At 52.0% G+C, this 25,401-nt stretch overlaps 1 protein-coding gene across 2 annotated transcripts in view; it reads left to right on the forward strand.

Annotated features, from left to right (window-relative positions):
• Positions 1-25,401, forward strand: part of Ppard (peroxisome proliferator activated receptor delta) — a 63,233-nt gene that overhangs the window by 27,942 nt on the left and 9,890 nt on the right. The window contains exons 1-2 of one of the 2 annotated variants that reach the window (XM_045156473.1): positions 12,575-12,763; positions 19,845-20,053. In XM_045156473.1, coding sequence (XP_045012408.1) covers positions 19,945-20,053 — 109 coding nt within the window. In that variant the 5' untranslated portion in view covers positions 12,575-12,763; positions 19,845-19,944. Of the gene's footprint in view, positions 1-12,574; positions 12,764-19,844; positions 20,054-25,401 lie in introns of those variants that run through there. The other variant, XM_045156472.1, reaches the window with a different exon arrangement.

Raw genomic sequence — 25,401 nt, forward strand, 5'->3', positions numbered from 1 at the left:
GGCAAAAGCCTTAACCATTAAGCCATCCCTTCAGCCTTTCTTTTAAAAAATTATTTATTTGAGAGAGAGAGTGAGTCAAATAGAGAATGGTCATACCAGGGCCTCCAGCCACTGCAGTGAGCTTGATGCATGTGCTACCTTGTACATCTGGCTTATGTAGGTCCTGGAGAATTGAACCTGAGTCCTTTGGGTTTGCAGGCAAGTTCCTTAATCACTAAACCATCTCTCCAGCTTGCCAGGGAGTTTTGAATAGAATAGAAAGATAGATTCCTGGGCCTTGCCTCTGCCTAGTAAATTAAAATTTCCAAGGATGAATGTTACAGTTAGGTTTGCATTGCTGGCAGAAATTACCTGACCCAAGAGCAGCTTTTGGGGAAAAAAGGGTTTATTTTAGCTTACAGGCTCGAAGGAAGCTCCATGATGGCAGGGGAAATGATGGCATGAGCAGAGGGTGGACATCACCCCCTGGCCTACATAAGGTGGGACAATAGCAACAGGAGAGTGTGCCCATTACTGGCAAGGAGGAACTGGCTATAACACCCATAAGCCTGCCCCCAACAATACCTGCCTCCAGGAGGCTTTAATTCCAAATCTCCATCAGCTGGGAACCTAGCATTCAGAACACCTAAATTTATGGGGGACACCTGCATCAAGCCACCATCATAAAGTTCAGGAATCTACATTGTAAAACTCCTTGTTTTAGGGGTGCAGCCTGTCTGGGGAACTACAGATTTCTAGTCAGTGGCTTCCTCCCACAGCTCAGCGTCCACACAAAAGAAAATGATTACCTTGAAGCCCCCTTTCTGCCTCCTCTCCCACTTTACAGTCAGGAAGGGACTCTCGGGAGTGGCCAGGAAATTTCTGACCAAGGCTCAGCTTAGCTCCTTGCCTTTCTTTTTTGCATTCTTGTGGCATTAGCTGAGACTGGCGGGGCTGTTGGTTTTCTTTGAGAATGCCAGCAGAGGGAGCAAGCTCTTCTAGCAGTCCCATCACACCCACCCTGACCAGCACCAACCTGGGTTGATGGAGCTGGAACTGGACATTCCCCTGCTTAGCTGCCGGTCAGTATCTGGTGTGAAGGAAGTGACAGCGCTGGAGGTTCCCAGCCTGGCGCAGCAACCAGACCTCTTCAGTGCTGAGCCTCGACTCAGCCAACACTCGACAGGTTTCTACGTCTATGTTTTGAATATTTAGAGAATGCTAAAAAACAACAACAACAAAAAACGTAAAGAATAGCTGGGCGCAGTGGCTCATGCCTTTAATCCCAGCCCTTGGGTGGCAGAGGTAGGAGGATCGCTGTGAGTTCAATTTGAGGCCACCCTGAGACTCCATAGTGAATTCCAGGTCAGCCTGAGCTAGAGTGAGACCCTACCTCGAAAAACCAATAAAAGGGCTGAAGAGATGGCTTAGCAGTTAAAGCACTTGCCTGCAAAGCTAGATCATCCCGGTTTGTCTCTCCAGGACCCACATAAGCCAGATGCACAAGAGGGTACATCTACCTGGAGTTTGTTTGCAGTGGCTGGAGGCCCTGGCGTTTCTGCGCCCACTCTCTTTCTCTCTGCTGCTTTCTCCCTCTCAAATAAGTAAATAAAAATATATTTTAAAAAAGTAAAGAAGAAATATATTTACCTAGGACCATGATTTCATATTTTTAAAATATATTTTATTTACTCATTTATTACAGAGAAACAATGTGCACGCCAGGGCCTCTAGCCACTGCAAGTGAACTCCAGACACATGAGCCACCTTGTGCATCTGTCTTATATGGGCCCTGGGGAATTGAACTGGGATCCTTTGGCTTTGCAGGCAAACACCTTAACCACTAAGCCATCTCTTCAGCCCTCATATCTTAATTAAAAAAAAAATTATTTATTTATTTATTTATTTTTTTGGTTTTTCGAGGTAAGGTCTCCCTCTAGTTCAGGCTGACCAGGAATTCACTATGTAGTCTCAGGTTGGCCTCGAACTCTCAATGATCCTACTACCTCTGCCTCCCGAGTGCTGGGATTAAAGGTATGCGCCACCACACCTGGAGAAAATTGTAAAATACAGTCTTGCTGTGTGACCTTCAACTTGAGACCCTTCTGCTACAGCTTCCTGAGTTGGGGTTTTAAGTGTGCATACCACGCCCAGTTTAGCCACTTTATGAGATGTGATTCACAAATCTCACTGATGTCTGTGCATAGTCCACGCCTGTGTATTCACACAGGTGGTGCCAGTCACTATAACCTAGCTCAAGAACACTTCCACTGCTTAGGAAGAAACCTCCATCAGCATGCCTGCCCTGTTCTCTCCTGGTCCAGCCCCAGGCAGCTTCTCTGGACATTTCACTCAAATGGCATTGTGCAGCAGTTAGGCTGTTGCTCTCTTTCAGCGAACATGTTTTGATATCACTAGCAATTTCAGGGTAGTTGTCAGGTGTGTGTGTTTTAAGCCAGGTGTGGTGACATGCCTATAATTTTTTTTTTTTTTTTTTTTGAGGTAGTGTCTCACTTTGGTCCAGGCTCACCTGGAACTCACTATGTAGTCTCAGGGTGGCCTCGAACTGAGAGCGATCTTCGTACCTGTGCCTCCCGAGTGCTGGGATTAAAGGCGTGCACCACCACATCTGGCCTATAATTCTTTTTTAAACATCATCATCATTTTTTTTTGTTGTTCTTTGTTTTTCAAGGTGGGGTCTCACTCTAGCCCAGGCTGACCTACGATTCATTATGTAATCTCAGAGTGGCCTCAAACTCACAGCAATCCTCCTACTTCTGCCTCCCAAGTGCAGGGATTAAAGGCATGCACCACCATGTCTGGTTTAAATTTTTTTTTTTTTTTAATCAGTATGAAACTGAAATAATTTTTTTTAATTTATTTATTTGAGAGCGACAGACACAGAGAGAAAGACAGATAGAGGGAGAGAGAGAGAATGGGCGCGCCAGGGCTTCCAGCCTCTGCAAACGAACTCCAGACGCGTGCGCCCCCTTGTGCATCTGGCTAACGTGGGACCTGGGGAACCGAGCCTCGAACCGGGGTCCTTAGGCTTCACAGGCAAGCGCTTAACCGCTAAGCCATCTCTCCAGCCCGTTTTTTGTTTTTTTGACCTGGAATTCACTATGTAGTCTCAGAGTGGCCTTGAACTCAGTAATCTTCCTACCTCTGCCATGTGCTGGGATTAAAGGCATGTACCACTATACCTGGTCTTAAGCATTATTTGTAAGCAAAAAGAAAGTATGGCTGTGCCAGGGCCTCTTGCCACTGAATGAACTCCAGATATGTGCACCATTTTGTGTATCTTGCTATATGTGAGTACTGGAGAATCCAGCCAGGGTTTGCAAGCAGGCATGCATTTAATTGTTGATCCATCTCCCCAGTCAGTCCCACATGCCTATAAATTTCACCACTGGAGAGGTAGAGGCGAGAGGATCAGTAGTTCAAGGCCTGTCTTGTTAATATTGTCTTTTTCCTGCCGCTGCCTGGCTTAGTTCGTGACATTTGGTAGGTATGCAGTTTTAGGAGAGTGTATTGTGTGTGCTTTTGAGACAAGGTCTCAAGTAGCCCAGTCTTGCCTTGACTTGCTAAATACAGAAGAAGTTGAACTCCTGCCTCCACCTCCTAGCGCTGGTTTCACAAGCGTACACCTGGATAGGTATGAGTTTTTAAAAGATATTTTATTTATTTATTGGAGAGAAAGAGAGGGGTAGATAGAGAATTGGCGTGCCAGGGCCTCTAGCCACTGCAAGTGAACTCCAGGCAGATGTACCACCTTGTGCATCTGGCTTATGTGGATACTGGGGAATTGAATGTGGGTCCTTAAGCTTCACAGGCAAGCACCTTAACCATTAAGCCATCTCTCCAGCCCTGTTTATTTTGTCTTTTAGGCAGGCTCTAACTTTAGCTATGACTGACTTGGAATTGACTGTATAGTCTAGGCTGGCCTCAGACTCATTGGAATTTTCCTACCTCACCCTCCTAAGTGGCAAGACTGAACACATAAGCTACCATGCCCAGCTGGTATTCAGATTTTTTTTTTTTTTTTTTGAGGTAGGGTCTCTTTCTAGCCCAGGCTGACCTGAAATTCACTATGGAGTCTCAGGGTGGCCTCGAACTCATGGCGATCCTCCTACCTCTGCCTCCTGAGTGCTGGGATTAAAGGCATGCACTACCACACCCGGCTTTAGTATTCAGATTTTTAAAACAAATTTATTTGCAGAGAGAGGGAGAAAGAAAGATGGTGGGGGGAGATAGGCGTGTCAGGGCCTTCATCCACTGCAAACACACTCCAGGTACATGTACCACTTTGTGCATCGGGCTCTAGATGGGTACTGGGGAATCGAACATGGGCCATCAGACTATATGCAAGCAAGTGCCCTAACCACTGAGCCATTTATCTAGCCACATATTAAGACTTTATAAAGTTTAAGTGTGTGTGGTGTGTATTTTATATTGATAACTTGTCAAATTGTCAAATTCCAGCAAGTTATACTAACTGATCTTTCTCCTACAGAATTAGCATACTTGACTTGCAACCCCTTTTGGTTTAGGTTAATTTATGTAGCAAGTTCTGTGAGCTTTTGAATTTTAACACTCTAATCTGCTGACTGGTTGGTTTAGAAATTGATTCTTATTTTCCTGCCCATAAGCCACAAAAGACCTGGCTAGTGGGTAATGATGATGGTGTCTGGGGTCTTGTTTTGGTTCGTGGAAATTTGTCATTTCCTGTTGCTTCACCACTTCCCCTGTGAGATGTGGGAGTGGAGCTGGGTGTGTGAAGTGTGCTTAAGATGGCGTTGCTTCTGGTGATGGTGACACGTCGTGAAGTCATCAGCAGAGATGCATCTCTGAGGTTACGTGCCTTCAGCAGTGAGGAGTGCTGCCAGGAAGTCTGTCATCTCAGGGCAAGGAGCGCCCACACGCCTGCAAAAGCTGTCTGAATCATCGCTGGCTCCGGGCCCTGCTCTCTGCACGCTTCCTGTCTGGGAAAGCCTGTGTGTGCCCGTGAAGCCACCAGAGCTTGCAGAGGGCTCCACGACAGGACTTCCGTCACAGCCCTCGTGGGTGTCACAGCTGGTTTCTCCAAACTTGTTCATGACATTGGGTGTGTCTGTCTGTCTGTCTGTCTTCCCTTCTTTCTTCCTTCCTTCCTTCCCTTCCTTCAACGTAGGGTCCCACTTTAGCCCAGGCTGACCTGGAATTCACTCTGTAGTCTCAGGCTGTCCTTGAACTCACCGCAATCCTCCCACCCCCACCTCCCAAGTGCTGGGATTACAGACTTGTGCCTCCACGCCCAGCCATCTGTGTGCTTTTCACGTGAGCATGCGGGGCGTACACTTGGGAATTGAAGAGCCAGGGTGCTCTGGGGGCCTGCGTAAGTCAGCGTGGGCCCCAGAGCTCCCCTCCCCCCTCCGCAGCTGCCCTCGCCTCCCAGAGATCGCGGCGTCTGGCCTCCCCACGACGGTGCTCGTCGTCCTCCGTCAGCGGTGACTGAGCCCGGCACCCACGAGGAAGAGGCGGGCCCTGCCCTCTGGGAGGACCAGCGCCTGCTCTTCCTGCCCCGTGCTCTTTCCTCTTTCCCCTGCCTGCTTCTCTCGCCCTCTCCTGCTCGCTGCTGGTTTTCCCCGGGGTCGTCGCCTTCCCCTCCGCTATAGGCCCCTGACTTCTGGAGCCCTCCTCCCTGCCTGCTGCAGCTCTGCCTGCCGGCCTTCGCCCCTCTGCCTTCCAGAGCCTCACCACGACGTTGCCGCGCCCCTCTCGTTCTCAGAACGCCCGTCCCCTCTGCTGTGACTTCACTGCCTGTGGGTTGGGTGGAACCTGAATGTGAATCCAGGCGCAACCTACAGCCTACTCTCTCATAGCCACCGTCCTGCCGCCTCACGCACACAGACACAGACACGCGAGGCACGGCAGCCCACCACCACCGTCAGGGGCCTCGGCAGTGTCTTTGCCTCTGAGCTTTATGTCCTTTCCCTTTTAAAAAATGTTCATTTATTTATTTGAGAGAGAGAGAAAATGGGCACACCAGGGCCTCTAGCCATCGCATGTTCTACTTTGTGCATCTGGCTTACGTGGGACCTGGAAAATCAAACCAGGGTCCTTAGGCTTTGCAGGCACGTACCCCAACTGCTGAACCAACTCTCCAGCCCTGTTTTCCTGTTCTGTAAGTTGAGAATAGCAGTGGCCCTTACCTTAGCTGCTCTGTGCTCCTATAATAATGCACATGAGGCTGGGTGGTGGATAAACAACAGAAGTTTGTTGTTTACAGTTCTGGAGGTCAGCAGCCCAAGGCGAAGGCACTGAGAGATTGGATGACTGGTACAGTCTGCTCTCTGCTTCCAAAGTGACACCTCTTGCCAGGCGTGGTGGCGCACACCTTTAATCCCAGCACTCGGGAGGCAGAGGTAGGAGGATCACTGTGAGTTTGAGGCCACCCTGAGACTCCATAGTGAATTCCAGGTCAGCCTGAGCTAGAGTGAGGCTCTACCTCGAACAACTAGAAAAGAGAAAACAAAATGATACCTCTTGTGCTCCTCAGAGGGGACTGAGGATGGGTCCCCACAGATGAAAGGGATAAAAGGATCAAGGAAATCTGGTCCCTTGGCTTGCTTATTTCTTTACTTCTCTTGAGGCAAGACCTCTGTGTTGTCCAGGCTGGCCTGTGACTTATGACCCTCTTGCCTCAGCCTCCCAAGTACCAGGATTACAAGATTGTTGCACCATGTCTGGCCCCTCTGGCTCTTTTTATTTTTGAAGGAGGGTCTTACTCTAGCCCAGGTTGTCCTCCAACTCACAGTGGTCTCCTAGCTCAGTCTCCCAAGTGCTAGGATTATAGGCATGAGCTACCACACCCAGCTCCCTCTGTCTCTTTTACGAGAACACTGACCCATTCGGGAAGGACAAACCTTCATGAACAAATAAGTCCCGAAGGCCACACTTCCGGATCCTGTTGTCCTGGGGGTTAAGTTTCAACCTGAACTTGGAGCTCTCTCAGCATTCGAGGCCTGACAACGCCTTGTCGGACGGCAGGCGGCTACATGAGAGCGCCCGTAGGACATTCAGTACGGGCCCGGACTCACGGCGCAGGGTGCCACATCAGCTCCACTGCGGAGAACGCACTCCCACCCCAGGCACTGCGTGCACAGCCGCAGCAGCTGTGTGTGGTCCAGGTGACACAGGAAAGACTAATTCCAGTGTCACCTTTTCTTTGACCTGACCCTGTTCCTGGACTGCACCAAGGACTGTTCTGTTCTTTGGACTTGCTTTTGGCACTTACTCCTCTGGAGGCTGTTCAAGCATCTCTCTCCCTCCCTCCCTCCCCCCTCCCCCTCCCCCTCCCCCTCTCCCTCTCCCTTTCCCTCTCCCTCCCTCTCTCCCTCCCTCTTTCTCCCTATCTCTCTTCAATTTTTAAATTTTTAAAAAGCTTTTGAGACAGAAAAGGGAAGAGAGAGAACAGGCATGCCAGGGCCTCCAGCCACTGCACACAAACTCCAGACACATGTGCCCCTTTGTGCATCTGGCTTACGTGGGACTTGGAAATTGAACCGGGGTCCTTAGGCTTTGCAGGCAAGCGCCATAACCACTAAGCCATCTCTCCAGCCCCCACGCGTCTCTCATTTGGTGGTGGTGCTTCACCGGGGTCAGGACTGGTTCTGGGGCACTGGGCACTTGAGTTGCAGCTTGGACTCTGCCAGTAGAAATAGGCAGCTGGTTGATGGGACCATGGGCATTGACTCATGACCTGGACTGCTCCAAGCCCTATTTGTCCATGCTGCCCAGGGAAGTGCAGGGTCCCCCTCCAGAGAGTCCATTCATTCCCACAAGGGACCTGGAGAAGCCCCAGAACCCAGGCACTGTCACCTCCACCCCCAACACCTTCTGGCAAAACAGCATTGAAGGCCGAGTGGATCTGGTAGACACGGTTGACTGCTGGGGTTGTGGTCAGTCCTGGGGTGGGGTTTAGAGTTTGTTGTGCTGAATTGTTTTGGAAATAATTTTGTGGCTTCTTAATATTTGGGATTGTTAAGAATTTTTTCTGGGCCTGGGGAATTGGCTCAGCATTTAAAGGTGCTTGCTTGCAATGCCTTTCGTAACGCCAGATGCACAAGGGGCACGTGCATCTGGAATTGGCTTGCATTGGATAGAGGCCCTGGTGCCCATTCTCCCCTGCTCATTCCTCTCAAATAAATAAATAAAATATTTAAAACTTGAGTTTAAGTTATTTTGTTTGCTGTCTGGGGATGGAGCTCAGGGCGTCTCACCTGCCTGGCTCCTAATCTAAAAAACAACCCCCCCAAAAAAAAAAAACTTTATTTATTTGAGAGAGGGAAGGAGGGAAAGAGAGAGAATGGGTGCACAGGGCTTCCAGCCACTGCATACGAACTCCAGATGCACGCGCCACGTTGTGTATCTGGTTTAAATGGGTCCTGGGGAATCGAACTGAGGTCTTCTGGCTTTGCAGACAAGTGCTGTAACTGCTAAGCCATTCCTCCAGCCCATGACTTCTAATTATTTTATTTTTGACTCATACATGAAAACGTAATTGTGTGCAGTTGTGAGGTGCCACCTGTTGACGGCCAGCCTGCCACAGCCTGGTGTGACTCGCCTTACAGTTCCAACCTTTCTGGGTCATCTGTTTATGAGTTTATTTTATAAACAGAATGTGGCCAGAGTGTTTTGGCTTTTGGCTTTTCAAGCTAGGGTCTCCCTCTCGCCCAGGTGATCTGGAATTCACTATGTAGTCTCCAGCCTCAGTGAGCTGGGATAAAAGACTTGTGATTAAAGCCACCACATCACCACATCCACCAGCTTTTTTTTTTTTTTTTTTTGAGACAGGGTCTTTTGAGCCCAAGCTGACCTCGAACTTCTGTCTGCCTCCCAAGTGCTGGGATTGCACTTGAGTGTCGTCACACCTAACTTGTTGCTTGTTTGCTTCCTCCCTGCTCCTTTTTTTTTTTTTTTTGTCTGCCTTTCCTCACCGGATCACAGGCGTACCATGTAGCCGTGCATGGCTGGGGCTTTAGGGTTGTGTGTGAAGGCGGTTGAGGTGTATTTCAGGGCTTTGACCAAGACGCGGTGTTGTGCTCGCAGCGTTTGGCAGAGTTCCCCTTGCCTCTGCTGGGTTGACATGTTAGCATGCTGTGGAGGTCAGAGGATGACTTTTTGGGTCAGTTCTTACCTGCCAGCTTGATTTGAGGCAGGGTATTCTCTGTCTCTGCTGATTTTATTTATTTGAGAAAGAGAGAGTATATGCATGCACCAGGGCCTCCAGCCACTGCAAACTCCAGACATATGTGCCATCTCGTACATCTGGCTTATGTGGGTACTGGGAATTGAACCTGGGCCCTTAGGTTTCATAGGCAAGCACCTTAACTGCTAAGCCATCTCTCTAGCCACCCCCCCCCACAGTTTTTAAAGTAGAGGTATATAATTATTCAGTGAGAGTAAGCATTACCAGCCACCTGCGTTAATTTAGCACCTACTGTCTGCTCAGAACAGGCAGAGCGCCCTCCTTTTAGAAGGAGGCAAGGATAAACCAACAAGCTCAGAACAGAGGAGATGGTGGGAAGCAGAGGAAGGTGCCAGGAGATGCCAGAGTGCCTCCAGGCTCATCACCGGGTGGCCCTCTGTGCCCCCTCTTCAGCCACCTGCACTTTGTCACCCCTGTCTTTGGGGTTTGTTTTTGCCCCTCTGACCCTGCACCACCACTGAGAGCCAGGGAAGCAGGAAGTGTTGGCTTTGTGGGAGCCTCTGGGACGGAGCCATGTGTTTGAAGAGCCAAGGCCGGGGACTAAGTGACTAGAGGCCAGTAGCAGGAGAATATCTTGTTCTTGTTCTGGTTCCTGGACATGCGAGGTACCGCCAAGAAGCAGCTCCAGGGACGGGGTCATCATCAGGAGGGACCTTCCTGACCTGGCACTTGGCCTGGTAACAAAACCCCTACAGCAGTGCAGTCTTGTTCCAAGCCCGTAAAGATCCACGTGAGCATCTTCTCTGTGTTGACTGACATTTCCTACCATGCATAAAAACACAGTTTAGCTGTTTAATGTGAAAACTGTTACTGACCAGTAAACATGCTTTTGCATGCAGGTTCGCATTGCTAGCAGAAATCACCTGACCAAGAGCAGCTTGTGGGAAAAAAAGGTTTATTTTGGCTTACAGACTCTAGGGGAAGCTCCACAATGGCAGGGAAAATGATGGCATGGACATACTGTGGACATCACCTCCTTGCCAACATCAGGTGGACAATAGCAACAGGAGAGTGTGCCAAACACTGCAAGAAGTAACTGGCTGTAACACCCATAAGCCCGCCCTCTACAATACACCACCTCCAGGAGGATTTGATTCCCAAATCTCCATCAGCTGGGAACCTAGCATTCAGAACTCCTCAGTTTATGGGGGACACCTGAATCAAACCACCACATCTGGATATTCCTCCTTGGACTCAAGTGTAATTTTAGAAGTAATTTGGAGGACCCATATTATTCTTTGTTTGCAAGGTGAGGGGTGCTTGTTTTTAAAGTAGGGTCCCATTTTGGCCGGGCTGACCTGGAACTTAGTCTGTATAAGTCACATGAGGATGTATGTGACCCACCCCTCAGCTCTTTCAACCTGGAGTTGCCATTTCCTCAAGCCCCAGAGCTTCTCAGTCTCCGCTCGCCACAGGCAGGGATTACAGGCATGTGTAGTCACGCCTAGCTTGTTTATGTGAATTGTCATGTGAATTGAACTCACCTATAGAGATGTCTCAGCAGTTAAAGGTACTTACTTGCAAAGATAACAGCCTGGGTTCAATTTCCCAGTACCCACTTAAAGTCAGATGTACAAAGTGGTGCATGCACCTGGATTTTGTTTGCAGAGGCAGAAGACTCTGGCATGCCCATCCCCTGTTTGCCTCTCTCAAATAAATTAATAAAAACAGTAAATTGCAAAAAGCCAGGCATGATGTCTTATACCTTTAATCCCAGCTCTCAGGAGGCAGAGGTAGGAGGATCAGTGCGAGTTTGAGGCCACCCTGAGACTACATAGTGCATTTCAGGTCAGCCTGGGCTAGAGTGAGACCCTACCTCGAAAAACCAAACAAATAAAAAATAAAAAATAAATTGCCCTTCTGAGTATCATGATTAAAGCTTGCATTTAAGCTGGGAGTGGTGGCCCATACCTTTAATCCTAGTACTCAGGAGACCAAGGTAGGAGGATAGCTCTGATATGCCAACCTGAGACTACATAGTGAATCCAGGTCAGCATGGGCTAGAGCAAGACCCTACCTCGAAGGAAAGGAAAAAAAGAAAAAGAAAGGAGAAAAAATTGAACCGAGGGCTTAGCAGACCCTCATGCCTACACAACCACTATTCCTACCCACTGAACCGTTCCTCAACACCAACCCCCCTCCTTCCTGTGCCGCCCAGGCTGGCTTCTAGATCTCTAATATTCCTATATCGTCCTCCCAAGGGTTGGAAATCACAGGTGTGTGGCACCACACACCGAGCTTGAATTATTCTTCTGTAATAAAATTTCAGTTTTTTTCTGCTAAAAGTCTGTGTGTGTCATGCACACATACATACGGATGGGAGTGGTAGTGCACACCCTTCCTCCCCACACGAGGGAGATTAAAGTAGGAGGAGCACCTTGAGTTCAAGGCCAGCCTGGGTTACAGAGAGTTCTAGGTCTGTGTGGGCTAGAGTGAGAACCTACCTCAAAAAATTAAAAAAAAAAAAAAAATATATATATATATATATATATATATACACACATATACATATACATACATACACATAGTAAATGGTTATTATAAGCATGGTTTTTTATTATACACATACATTATGACAAGATGACATACATATCATTAACATCTAAAAATCATCTCTACCTAAAAGCCAGGCATGGTGGCGCACACCTTTAATCCCAGCACTGGAGAGGCAGAGGTAGGAGGATCGCCGTGAGTTCAAGGCCACCCTGAGACTCCATAGTGAATTCCAGGTCATCCTGGGCTAGAGTGAGACCCTACCTCATAAAACCAAAATAGGGCTGGAGAGATGGCTTAGCTGTTAAGCGCTTGCCTGTGAAGCCTAAGGACCCCAGTTCAAGGCTCAATTCCCCAGGACTCAAGTTAGCCAGATGCACAAGGGGGCGCACGCATCTGGAGTTCATTTGCAGTGGCTGGAGGCCCTGGTGCGTCCATTCTCTCCCTCTCCCTCCCTCCCTCCCTCTCTGCCTCTTTCTCTCTGTCACTTTCAAATAAATAAAAATGAATAATAAAACACCAAAATAAAATATAAAAAACATAACACTCATAAGGGGGAGAGCATCGGCCTGCCCAGGTTCCCTCTGCTCCTGGCAGTTCTTAAGTAGGAGGCCATGCCCTCAGGCAAGCTGGCTGTGGGCTGCCAAACACCCTTGGAAGAAAGGCTTCTGCTGCCAAGGTGTGCTGTGGGTGACCTTCCATTCTCCGCCTACCTGGCGTCACGGGCCGGGCGGGTCAGTGTCCCAGATCTTAGATTGGCCTGCGAGTCCCAGGCGCGGGCTCCCGAGGAGAGAAGCCGGAAGCCCATGTGGAGGAAGGTGCACAGAGCTTCATGGGGCAGGTCATGGTGGGCGGGGAACCCCAGGATCAGGGTGGAGGTTTTGGAGGAGGTGGCCAGAAAGGAGGGCTGTGGCAGCAGCAGCGGGTGTGGAGTGCCTGGGACCGTGCCTCCTGCTCTCTGCCCCACGCCTCACCACCAGCCTCAGCCCCGGCTTCCCAGCCAGCAGAAAACCCCCAAGTCGGGTCACACCTGGGCCCCAGGTGAGTAGAAAGAAGGGGTGCCTATCCCCAGAGCAGTTGTTTCAGGGGACACAGTGGCAGCGGCTGAATCAGGACATGACCATCCTTGTCAGAGTCACCTTGCCCTACTGCCGTGGCATGGAGTCAGCAGGAGGCTCCTTGCAGTGTGTTGGGGGCGGGGGGGGGGGTCATGGAGACCCTTCCCTGTCTCCCTTACATTGTGGCCTCAGGACTCTGGCAGGAAGTGAGTGCAACGAGGCCCTGAGGGCAGGAGAAGCCCAGAGGGAGGTGTGTTCCCAGAGAGAGTACCACCTGTGCCTTGGGGTGGCACCTGACCTCCCGGTCTCCCTCCTGTCAATGGGGCGGGGTCCCAGCTGCCTGGGAATCTAATGTGCGAGGCCTTCCCTGCTCAGTGCCTTGCCCAAGTGTCACCCCATCCTACACAGCCTCTTCCTAGCCCAGGGTCCCCAGCAGCGAAGTTGCTGGAGAGTGTAGGGGGTTATGGCCTCTAGGGAACTTTCCTGGATAACTCCCGCACTCTCTCTTTCCTTAGGGAATGAGGAAGTCCTTGGGAACTTCCTGCTTCTCAGAGCTTTAAGTAGCTCTTATCTGAGACCTTAGAAAGCTCAGGTACACTTAGATGTCCGCTCCTTCACTGACGTCAGTATCTGACCTTCTGCCCCTCACCCCCTTTTTGAGATAGGGTCTCTTGTAATTTAGACTAGTCTGGAATTTCTTGTCCTCCTGCCTCTGCCTCACAGTGCCAGGATTACAGGTGTGAACCACGGTACTTAGCACCCCAAAGCTTTTGTTCTTGCTGCTTTTTGTAGTGCTGGGAATTGAAGTCGGCGCTCTACCATTGAGCCACAGTCCCAGATTTCCAAAAGCTTGCGTTACGGATAGAGGAAGATGGCGGGTGAGAACTGTTCTCAGTTTGTTACAGAAGACATCGCTGTTTTCACTTAGATTTTTTCCAGCCGTAGGTCTCACTAGCCTAGGCTGTAAAGGGATTTTGGGGGGGGGGGTCAGGAAAGGTCCTTGAACTCCAAACCCTGAGTTTGTGTCTGTTTTCACCAAAGAATCGCGATAAAACAAGACATAGAAGGATAGTTACTAAACTATTCCATTTATTCAGGGAAAAGAAAGAACAGAGCATCTGCTGTGTAGAAGGCTGGGGGTGGGGGTCCCCCCATCTCAGCCCAGCATGGCAGAGGTGGGGAGGGCCTTACTGGAGCAAGGACCTAGGAATTTAAGAGGTTAGGGCCAGTGGTAAAGACAAGAGCAATGTCACAGAGGCCCAGTGCGAGAGTGTGAAGCTGACCCCCAAGGGGGCATGGGGTGCTGGGAGGAGCAGGATGTCTGAGCCTCCCGATGCGGTGAGCCACGTGCACCAAAGGCACCCCATGGCCGTAATGTGGTCACCCAGGTCTGTCCAGGAGCAACTGTGGCTGCCAAGTTCAAGCTACTTACCTGGAAGTTGGAGTGCTGGTCCTAAGAGCTTGAGTCACAGCGTGTTGGGGATCACTCATGGATTTGTCAGGCTCGGGCGTAGGCTGTTTGTGTTGGTGAACTTGTGTGTACTATGTCTCCTCAGGGTGTGTGTGTGTGTGTGCACGTGCTCATGTGCATGCATGCGTGTACTAACCAGAGCAGCCTGGGAGGCAGGAGCTGGGCTTGTCAGAGCAGAGCCGCTGAAGCCCGGCACATGGTCTAACTCAGTCTCTCTGCCTGGTGAGGACTCGGAGGGGACCGTAGGAGGAGCGCAGGGCTGAGTCTGCCACCCTTGGGTGTCTCAGCCTGGTTCTTCCCAGGGTTAAGCACTGCTCCACAGTCCGAGGCACCGACTCCGTGCTGGGCCGCCGCAATCCCCCTCCACTCTCCTGTGCCGCCCGTTCCCCACTTGCTTGGTTTGAAGGCCTGACTACCCTGGTTTGATTCCCCAGTACCCACGAAAGCCAGATGCACTGAGATTGTGCATGTACCTGAAGTTCTGTTGCAATGGAGGGAGGCTCTGATGTGCCCATCCCCCCCCATAAATAGGTAATAAATAAAAGTATTTAAATAGGGCTAAAGAGATGGCTCAGCACTTAAGGTACTTGCTGGCAAAGCCAAAGGACCCAGGTTTGATTCCCCAGTATCCACATAGAGCCAGATACACAAGGTAGCATGTGTCTGGAATTTGTTTGCAGTGACTAGAAGCCCTGATGTGCCCATTCTCTATCTGCTTCTCCCCCCCCCCCAAATAATAATAACTTAAATAAAATGCAGCTCCTCCCCTGACCATCCTCTTCAGGGCCCTCCTGGGCTCCCCTGGAGTGATGAGACTTCCCTCCACACCTGGGCCTTTCCCCCTGCTCCCTTCAGTCTGGAAGTCCCTACAGACCGGCTCCCCCATCAAAGCCACCTCCGCGACTCCCCACCCCCACCACACTTGGCACCTGCCCTTCAAAGTCCGATTGTCAGTCACAGTTAGATATCTTGTGGCAGTTCCTTGATTAATGTGCTTAGCAAATATTTGCTGAACAAGTGAATGACAGCAGATGGCGGTGTCTGGCGGGACCGGGAGGACGTCAGCAGACGCAGCCTCTGTGAGAAAGGCTCTGGAGGGCCCACCTGCCAACAAAGCCCCCTGAAGGGTGGGGGCCTCGCTGTCTATTAGGGCTACGTTGGGAGAGCTTTGGGCCTCATGTGGACTGGGTGGTTCGTCACTCCTTCCTGAGTGAGCAGTATCTCTTAGCTTACTTAGCTTTTTTTTTTTTTTTTTAAACTGAAAACACCCTATGTAGCCCAGAATTCACAGCAATCCTCCTGCTTCAGCCTCCCACATGTGGGGTTAAAGGTGTACCACTCTTTATTTGGCATTCTTTGGGGTGCTTGATGGCCTGGCCCATTCTTAGGACGACGAGGAATTGTGGGAACGGAGTGGGGTCTCTCCCTGCCCTTTCCTTGGTTCGGCTCTCTAGCATTCCTAGGGGTTGGCCTCTGGTGATTTGCTAGGGTGAAGTCAACTGGCGCTGGGGTGCCCTGAGGAGATGGGATGATCTTAATGGGCAAATGGAGAGCAGCGAGCACCATGGTCATAGAGTTGCTGGCCCGGAAAATTGGGGCCCTGGGTCAGCACCAGGTTACTGATTGACAGAAAAGCTTAGGATAGAGTAACCAGACCCCTTCTCCCACGGCTCCCTCGGGTCCTAAGCCACTTGCCAGGGACCAACAACCTCTGCCCCAACGCGGGTATTGCTGGCCCTTCTTGTCCTGCAGCAGGCAAGGAGGGCGTGGCAGCTGAGCCAGTAAAGCTTGGGCTCTTCCCCTGAGCAGAGGACCCCTTACCCGGAGCAGGGCACCCCCCCCCCGCCCTGGTTCATGTGCAGAGGGAAGTGGGGAGCTCTGTGTGCAGAGGCGACAGCGTGGCTCGCTCTGTGAGGGTGAGTGGCGTGTTGGGCGCAGCAGCCTCAGCCTCGGTCCCCATTCTGTCTGCACGCTGCACACCCCAGCCTGCCCACCCTCCCCGTTAACCAACATGCGGCTTGAGCCCTGCGCTGCCTCTGAGAAGTGTGCCACCAGGTCCAACCCAGAAGTTGGTGACATTGACTTCTGAGCAGCTGAATGGCAGGCTCCGTGTGAGCCCTGGGGACACACCTCAGCAGGGCAGAGGACATTCCCAGAGAAACTGATGTTGAGCCAGGTGTGGTGGCGCACACCTTGGGAGGCAGAGGTAGGAGGATTGCTGAGTTCCAAGGCCACCCTGAGACTCCGGGTCAGCCTGGGCTAGAGTGAGACCCTACCTTGAAAGAACAAATACAAAAAAAAAAAAAAAAAAAAAAGGGAACTGATGTCATGGTGAGTCCAGAGTAGAAATTGTGGACCCAGAGGGACTGGGTCCAGGTTGCGATGAGAAAGGGCAGTGACACTAGCCCAGGGGAGCCTCTGGAGAGAAGAGGGCGCAGGGCTGTGCCAGCGTGATCCTTCGTGTTCTGGACATGAAGCTAGCGCCCATGATGTGGGGGACAGAGCAGGAGAATGGGGCTAGGGAGGGAGCTAGGAGGGTGTGCCCTGGGTCACTTTCTGGGAGGAAGGCAGTTGTGAACAGAATCAGCTCGGGGCTGGCAGCCCCACAGGATGGGGGTGACGTCTCCTCACTGGACGGAGAACAGCTTCCAGAGTTCTAGGCACAGGCGAGGTTCTGGTGCAGCCATGACTTGAGTCACCTGCTTGGACTCAAACTTTGCTCCTGCAGTTACTGTGAGGCAGCAATTCAGTTCCTTCCCCTCGGTGCTGCCCCTTCCTCCCTGTCACATGGAGACGGATGACCGTGGCTGTGAGAACTAAAGTGTCGGCATCCACGGGCTGATGTGCAGTCAACCCCAGGGAAGTGGAAGCTGCCGCCATTGTCAAGGAGGGAGTGCGATGGCCCGTGGGAGATGGGGCCCATGGAGGGGCCCTGGCAGTCTCTGGCACACTGCCCACCCCCAGTCATTGTCCTGGGCTGCACGGGCATTCCCACCAAACAGCCTCAGGGTTTGCTCCACTGGCTCACTGGCAGCAGGCTGTCCCTGCCTGCTGGGGTGAGGGATCACTAGTCTTGGTGGGAAGGATGAGTAGCCCAGGTGGCCTGTGAACTCTCACCTGTGCCCAGGCCTCCCAGGAACTTTGGGTCACTGAGTCCGCCTGCACGTTGGAGCTGGGTGGAGCCGCGCTCCTCTCTGCCTCTGCGTTCCCTGGGGGCTGAATTTCTTCTTAGGACCAGAGCCTGGGTGCTGGCATATGGGCACTGGAACTGTGTGCATACTGGGCTGTGAGTGTGTGCCTGCGTGCACGTGAGTGAGACACTGCGCACACCAGCACTGGAGCAGCCCAGGGGTTTATTTTGTAAGAAGTTTCCTACAGACTCTTCTGCGTGGCTGAGGGCTCCTCCATGCCTTCCTGCCGGCTCCTGGTGGCTTATAAGCCTTGGTCTGGAGGTCTGAAGCTCTAGCCTCTTGAAGTGGGCACAGCTGCTAATGGTGAGGTCCTCGCCCTGGCCAGGTGCCGACGGAGAGAGGAGACTGCCTTGTGGAAACCTGAGTCTCTCCAGCATGCATGTTAGACTTTGGGCCAGGCTGAGCTGTTTTCAGTGGCAGGACTAACAAGGGAAGGTGGCAAGATCCTGGCAAGGAGCGTGGCAGGTGGGGTGGCAGTAACCTGGGAAGAGCCAGCTGAGGGTCTGGGTGGCCGTGGCTGCTTCTGGTGGCAGTGGCTGGGTAGAGACAGGGATTGTTTAGCTAGTCTTGATAGCTACCTCTACCACTGTCCCTTAGTCTGCCATCTCTCTGACCAGTGAGTGATATACTCTGTCTTGTGGTAAGCTTCGTCCCTTCTTTTGAGGCTGTCACTTCAACAGGATTTCGGATCACAGATCCTCAACTCCTGGTCCCCTGTCACCTAAGATTCCAAGCTGAGGATCCTAGCTGCCCAGGAGCCCAGCCGAGAGGCCTGGAGACGGGCTGGGTGGAGCTATGACGTGGGGTGGGAAGAGGATGCTCGCTTGGCATTACTTTGCTGGGCAACAGTGGTTGTCAAGCTTGGCTGCACTTCTCAGCCACAGGGGAATTAAAAATACAAATGCCAAGGCCCCAGGCTGTTCCACAGATCCATCAGTTAAGTGAACATCTCCAGAGATGGGCCCACGCACGCTTACTTCTAAAATCTCAGCCACTCCTCAGCCAAGTGGGCAGGCCTAGAACAAGGCAAGAGTGGGAAAACACCTCAGGTCCCCAGCGGGCTGGCTTCGGTGAGGGCTAGACAGACGTACAGACCACAAAGTTAGGGCTTCCCCAGGAAGGGCAGGTTTGGGGGAGAGTGGTTCAGTTGCATAGGAACGTTGAGTTTAAACTACCCATGTGTGGTGGTTTGATTCAGGTCCTCCATTAGGTGTTCTGAATGCTGGGTTCCCAGCTGATGGCAATTTGGAAATTAAAGCCTCCTGGAGGCAGTGTATTGTTGGGGGCGGGCTTATGGATGTTACAACCAGCTTCCTCTTGCTAGTGTGTTTGGCATACTTTTCTATTGCTGTTGGCCACCAGGTGATGTTGGCCAGGAGGTGGTATCCACCCTTTGCTCATTCCATCATGGAGCTTTTCCTTGAGTCTGTGAGCCAAAATAAACCCTTTTGTTTTCTTTTATATTTACTTATTTACTTTTCAAGGTAAAGTCTTACTCTGGCGCAGGCTGACCTGGAATTCCTTCTGTAGTCTCAGGGTGGCTTTGAAGTCTCCATGATCCTCCTACCTCTGCCTCCTGAGTGCTGGGATTAAAGGCACGTGCCACCATGCCCGGCTAAAATAAACCCTTTTTTACCTCAAGCTGCTCTTGGTCTGGTGTTTTCTGCCAGCAATGTGAACCTGCCTGCAACACCATGGGACACTGCAGAGAAGGAGTGCCCCTGATCCTTAGTTTCCCCAAGCGGATCTTTCCTTCTCTTGAACCTTCCACAGTGGGGCACTCTGTGAGGGGTTTCCTGCTGTTTCCTGCTGGGAGGACTCTCCCACAGCCCAGGCCCTTACCATCTCACCTGACATTTGCGGACAGTGTTTTACTCAGCAAGGACTGGAGCTGCCCTCTTCTGGGTGAGGGTCCCCAGCCAGTCGCCTCCTGCAGAGTCCCCAGGGCACATTTCCCTGGGCCTGCTGGCTCTGTGTCATTTACAGATCTCTCCTCCACACTGGCCAGGAAGGAACAATGGCTCGGGAGGGGCTGGGTGAGGTGGGGGTGCGTGTGACACATGTCGGCTCTCTGGGGCTGGAGGGTTAGGAAAAGCCCCTGGACTCGTTCTGACACGGCTCCCAGAGACTCAGGGAGGCCCGCAGAGGACATGGTGCTAGAAAGGTGCTGCACTCATGAGTCACCCTGTGTCAAGCAATGGAGATTGCTCTCCACCCCACCAACTGCCACGAGGCTCAGGGGGGTCAGAACAGGAGGGCAGGTGACATGCTCAGGAAGCAGGGGTGGCGGGGTAGCTGTGCAGGGGCACGGTGACCGTGGCCCTCGAGCATGCCGTGCCCAGCGGCCTCTCCCTGGTGTCCCTCATTGCCTCCTCCTGACCCTTTCGGTCTCCTCTGCCCAGGGGACGGGAACTGCCCTGTGGAGGCCCATCTGCACTCAGACCCAGATGATGCCAGAGCTATGACCAGGCCTGCAGGTGTGGCGCCGAGCGGAGACCAGCCATGGAGCAGCCACAGGAGGAGGCCCCTGAGGTCCGGGAAGAGGAGAAAGCGGAAGTGGCGGAGGCTGAAGGAGCCGCAGAGCGCTCTCTTCCTTCCAGCAGCTACGCAGGTGAGTGAGGGAACAAACTGGGATAAAGGAAAAACAGGTCATGTAAGATAAATCCAGACATGCCAAAGTAAGTCCTGTGCAGCTTGCAGACCGAATGAAGAGCTTTCATTATGAAAATTCCTTGAAACATTTATTACCAGGCCTCAGCATCTCACACTAATGTGGTAAAACACCTTTTGATTGCATGTACACACATGTGCGTGTTAATGTTAATGTGGGAGTACAAACATAGGCATTCCATGACACACACAGGCTGGTCTTGAACTCACAGTGATCCTCCTACCTCTGCCTCCTGAGTGCTAGGACTAAAGGCGTGTGCCACCGTGCCTGGCCATGAGAACTCTTTTAAAGAAATACCCTAGAAGCTTTTTATTTAGTTATTTGAGAGAGAGAAAGGCAGACAGAGAGAATGGATATGCCAGGCCTCTAATTGCTGCAAATGAACTCCAGACAGATGTGCCACCTTGTGCACCTGGCTTATGTGGGTACTGGAGAATTGAACCTGGGTCCTTAAGCTTTGCAGGCAAGTGCTGTAAATGCTAACCCATCTGTCTAGTCCCCTGGAAGCTCCCCCCCCCTTTTATTTATTTTTTTGAGAAAGAAAGGAAGAGAGAGAGAATGAGTGTGCCAGGGTCTCCAGCCACTGCAAACAACCTCCAGACACACGTGCTACCACGTGCATCTGGTTTATGTGTGTTCTGGTGAGTTGAACCTGGGTCCTTTGGCTTTGCAGGCAAGTGTCTTAACAACTAAGATATCTCCCCAGCCCCCCACCCCTTTTTGTCAAGGTAGGGTTTCACTGTAGACCAGGCTGACCTGGAATTCACTATGTAGTCTCAGGGTGGCCTTGAACTCACAGCAATCCTCCTACCTCTGCCTTCTGATGCTGGGATTAAAGGCGTGCACCACCACACACTGCTAGAAGCTTTTTAAAAGGGAAAAAATTGATAACCTGACTTATAGTCAAGTTCAGTTCAATTTGAAAGCAGGAACTTGGGGCTGAGGGGCAGAACTGGGTGCCATGGACATCCTGGCCTCTGTGAGCCTAGTTGATTGCAGAGCGGTGGTGTGGCAAGGCCTGGGTCCAGGGAGCCTGGGCTCCTCCCACCCTCACCAGCTGTGGGGCTTGGGCATTCATACCCCTTCTTTCTGGAGACAGGGAGGGTGGGCAGTGGGGACGTGGGGTTTCCTGAGAAGGGAGAGAGCGTATGTAGTATCTGTCTGTCATTGCTGTTATCCACCGCTGTCACCCAGCGGCCTCAGGCCAGCCTGCGATAACAGCGCAGATTGGTGTGCGGCACCCAGCTCAGGCGCCCGGCGCTGGTCGGACACAGTGGTCACTGAGCTGCATGGAGATAGGGCATAAATGCCAAGCGTTCTGAGTGGATGCCTGCAATGCCCGTCACTTCTGTGTATCATTTCTGGCTCTCATCTCTCTCATCCGGCCCACCTTCTTCCGCCCTGTGTAGTCAGCATTGGAGACGTTCCTCTCTGGGGGTCTGTACTGTTTGTCACCTCATCTTGTGCCGTGTCCAGCTTGACCCGCTCCCCTCCCATCCGGCTTTCCCTGCTGCTCGGGGCCCTCCAGTGTCCCTCTCCAGCCTCTCTCCTCCCCGAGGTGGCCCAGGCCAGTGTATCCTGTGATCCCAGCCCCCACCCTCGGGGGCCTCGCGATCAGAAGGGAAGCTACACGAGAACACACTGGGCTGATGCTGGTTTCAGCTGGAAGGGTACCCCAGGAAGATGGCATCTGAGCCCTGTGTTTGCAGAAGACAAGGGAGAGCTGGGGTAACAGGGCCGTTGGTAGGAAGGCTCCCGCGTGGGCCCGCAGACAAGGGGCCCCGAATTCTTGGGCTGTGCCTCCTTGGACCTTCAAAACAAGGTCTTTCCCTCCCGCAGAGTGGCCCACACTCTGTCCGCTAGAGGTGGTAGCTGGTATGGCTCTGGAGACACAAGCCTTCTCAGGAGGCCTGGCTGTTGGGAAGTAGGAATTCACTCAGCACCATCGCAGGCTGTTTATGCTGTACTCAAGAAAGGCAAGGTGGGTTGGAAAGCAGGGTGACACAGGGGAGCCAGAGGTGGCAGGAGGAGACCGTGGATGAGAGAACAGGGAGGAGAAGGGCGCAAGTCTGGTCTGGCTGCTTGTCCTGGCCCACCTTGTCCCCATACCTGTACCTGGGCAGGTGAGTGTCCTGTCCTGAGTGTTCCCACACACGCCTAGTCAAGATCAGCTCCGCAAGCGGTCGCCCAGGCAGTGCTGCTCACGTGCTGGCCAAAGTACAGGGGCTGGAGCAGAGGCAGGGCACAGGTGCGGGAGTGGCATCTGGAGAAGCTTGGCTAGTGAGGTCTCGATGATGGGGATGTGCCGGTCAGGGTGCCTGGACATTTGCCAGGCACTGTGCCATGCTGTGGTGTGCAGGTCCTGTTTACTGGTAAGTGGATACAGTGGAGGTCACTTGTACTTCCTGTCCCATAACTAAAACAAGGAGCCTGGGTCACACCGTCCCTGTATTGAAGCCATAGTGTGAGCGTTCCCACAATCTGAGACCAGCTCCCCACAGAAGAGTCGGAACAAGCAAGGCGGCTCCCAGCCAGTCAGTCGAACAAACCCCAATGGTCAAAAGACACCGAGTGCTGTTCCCTGGGACCAGCAGCCAAAGAAGACGTGTCGTGATGAGCTCACTTCGCCTGTTGTTGCAGGTTGGCGGAGGGGACTATGTGGCTACTATTGGCTAGTGCTGAGGACAGGCCCTCCAGCTCCTGAGGGTGGCAGGACAGCACAGGTATGTGCTCCTTGAGCCCCCCGGGTCTGTGTGCATGGTGGCCCCGTGCTCACGCACGCAGGTGACCCAGCAGTCTGTTTACTTCAGTATGACTCCGAAGAACAAAACTGGGGAGGCGCCATCTGTGGGGAATCACTTGGGTGAGACCTTCCAGGGCACCAGGGGAATACTGTTAAGTCATTACTGAGACCAGGTACAGCAGGCAGGGTGACTCGCTCCTGCACTCCCAGAACTCTAGAGGCAGGAGGGATGCAATTGCTAGGCTGATCTGAGCTGCACAAGGGAGCCTTGCCTCAAAATAAACAAGACCCCAATACCTTATTCAGAAGAGACTGAACAATATACTCGGGTCTTGGGTGGGGAATCTGTGTGTATATGTGTGTAAGGGAGCACCAGGGCTTCTTGTTGCTGCAAAACACACATTCTACTTTGCACACCTGGCTCTACATGGATACCGGGAAACCTGGGTCATTAGGCTTTGTAGGCAAGTGCCTTAGTCACTGAGCTCTCTCTCTCCAGCCCGGCAAACTAAGGTCAGACACGTGCAGAACTTTGCTTCTGGCTTTGACTTTACATGGGTGTTGGGGAACTTTTTGCTTGTTTTATTATTTATTTCTTTGAGAGAGAAAGAGAGGCAGACAGACAGAGAGAGAATGAATGAATGGGAGCGCCAGGGCCTCCAGCCACTGTAAACGAACTCCAGATGCATATGCCACCTTGTGCATGGGTCCTGGGGAATTGAACCTGGGGGGTCCTTTGGTTTTGCAGGCACATGCCTTAACCAGTAAGCCATCTCTCCATTCCTGTTTGCTTGATTGGTTTTTTATTTGTTTGTTTTTCGAGGTAGGGCCTCACTCTAGCCCAGGCTGTCCTGGAATTCACTCGGTATTCTCAGGGTGGCCCTGAACTCACAGTGATCCTCCTACCTGTGCCTCCCAAGTACTGGGATTAAAAGTGTGTGCCACCATTCCTGGCTAGAATTAAGTGTGTGTGTGTGTGTGTGTGTGTGTGTGTGTGTGTGTATGTATGCGCGCGCGTGCACGCGCACATATTTGTATTCTTTAAAATTTATTTGAGAGAGACAGAGAGGCAGATAGGGAGCGAGAGAGAAAGCAGTAATGGGCATGCCAGGCCCTCCAGCCTCTGCAAATGATCTATAGGTGCATGTGCCACTTAGTGCATGCGGCTCATGTGGGTCCTGGGGAATTGAACCTGGGTCCTTTGGTTTTGAAGGTAAGCTTCTTAATCACTAAGCCATCTCTCCAGCACTAAAATAATTTTTTAATGTATTTATTTGCAAGGAGAGAGCAAGAGAATATGAATGAAAACGGGCACATCAGGACCTCCTGCCACTGCAAACCAGCTCCAGATGCATGTTCTACTTTGTGCGTCTGGCTTTACATGGGCACCAAGTAATCCCACCCAGACCTGCAGGCTTTGCAGGCAAGCGCCTTGAACCACTGAGCCATCTTTCCAGCCCTTTCCTCACTTTTAAAGACTATCTCTTGCCCACTACAGCTCTCAATACCTTGCCCTGTTCCCATGAGTCTTTGCCTTTGACTCCAGAATCCCCTTAGGGACCCGTAAGGACCCCTGAGCCACTAGGAAGTCTGCACATCTGCTTTCCCTCTGGCCCTGTGGTGTGTACTGACGCTGTGCTTCTCCCACCAGGCAAGTGTGAAGGGCCTCACTCCAATCCCCGCAGCAGCAGGGAAACTGAGGTCACCAGGAAAGCTCACATGCCCAGGTCCCCAGCTTGTCTGGGGAATGGCAGCTGAAACTGGTGTTTATACCCGCTTCCATCCTGTCTCCTCCTGCCTAGTTGCCATTTGTCCCATGCACACCCGAAGCTGTTTTCCTCTTGACTTGGCATCTCTTCTTAGCAGCAAGCACTTGGGGGGTGTCCAGGCAGGTCGGGCACTGCCCCAAGGAGCCATGGTCCAGGCCAACAGAGGATAGAAACAGCTGTTTGGACCCCAGACTAATTTCTGCAAAACTTGCCCTGACTGTGGGAGTTAAAGGCTGCCTGGTTGTCTGTGACCTCTGCCAGTTGGGTACATAGGCTCAGGTAGCTCCCCCTTGCTGCCTCTGGGCTGTGACAAGGGTGTGTCTCCATCACTCAGGGGAGATGAGCTCTTCCGCACACGGGAACTGAGAATAAGGTCAGTAGTGTGTGTTTGCTGAGCTCGCAGGCAAAGACGCTGGAACTGGTTCTTCGCTCTGGGTGCGGAGGCGGGTGTCGACGCAGCTCAGACACGCTACTGTTGCCCTCAGCAGTGACCTTGCCACGTTATTGCTCATAATGTTATCGTTGGCATGAGGAACGGGTGTATGTGGGCAGTCGTGGAGTGGTGTGGGTAGTGTGGTTCTTGGTCATAATCTTGCTCTATAGTTTTACCCTTAGCCAGAGATTTCCGGGGAAGACAGAAGCGGCAGAGGGCATGGTATGTGGAGGTATAGACTTGTATGTTGTAAGGAGTTGGCTCTCTCAGTTGTGGGCAGCCAGTCCTGACTACAGGGCAGGCTAGAGGCCTGGGAAAGATGGCATAGCAGCTCAAGTCTGAA

This window comes from Jaculus jaculus, chromosome 8, assembly GCF_020740685.1.
Source record: "Jaculus jaculus isolate mJacJac1 chromosome 8, mJacJac1.mat.Y.cur, whole genome shotgun sequence".
Taxonomy (NCBI): domain Eukaryota; kingdom Metazoa; phylum Chordata; class Mammalia; order Rodentia; family Dipodidae; genus Jaculus; species Jaculus jaculus.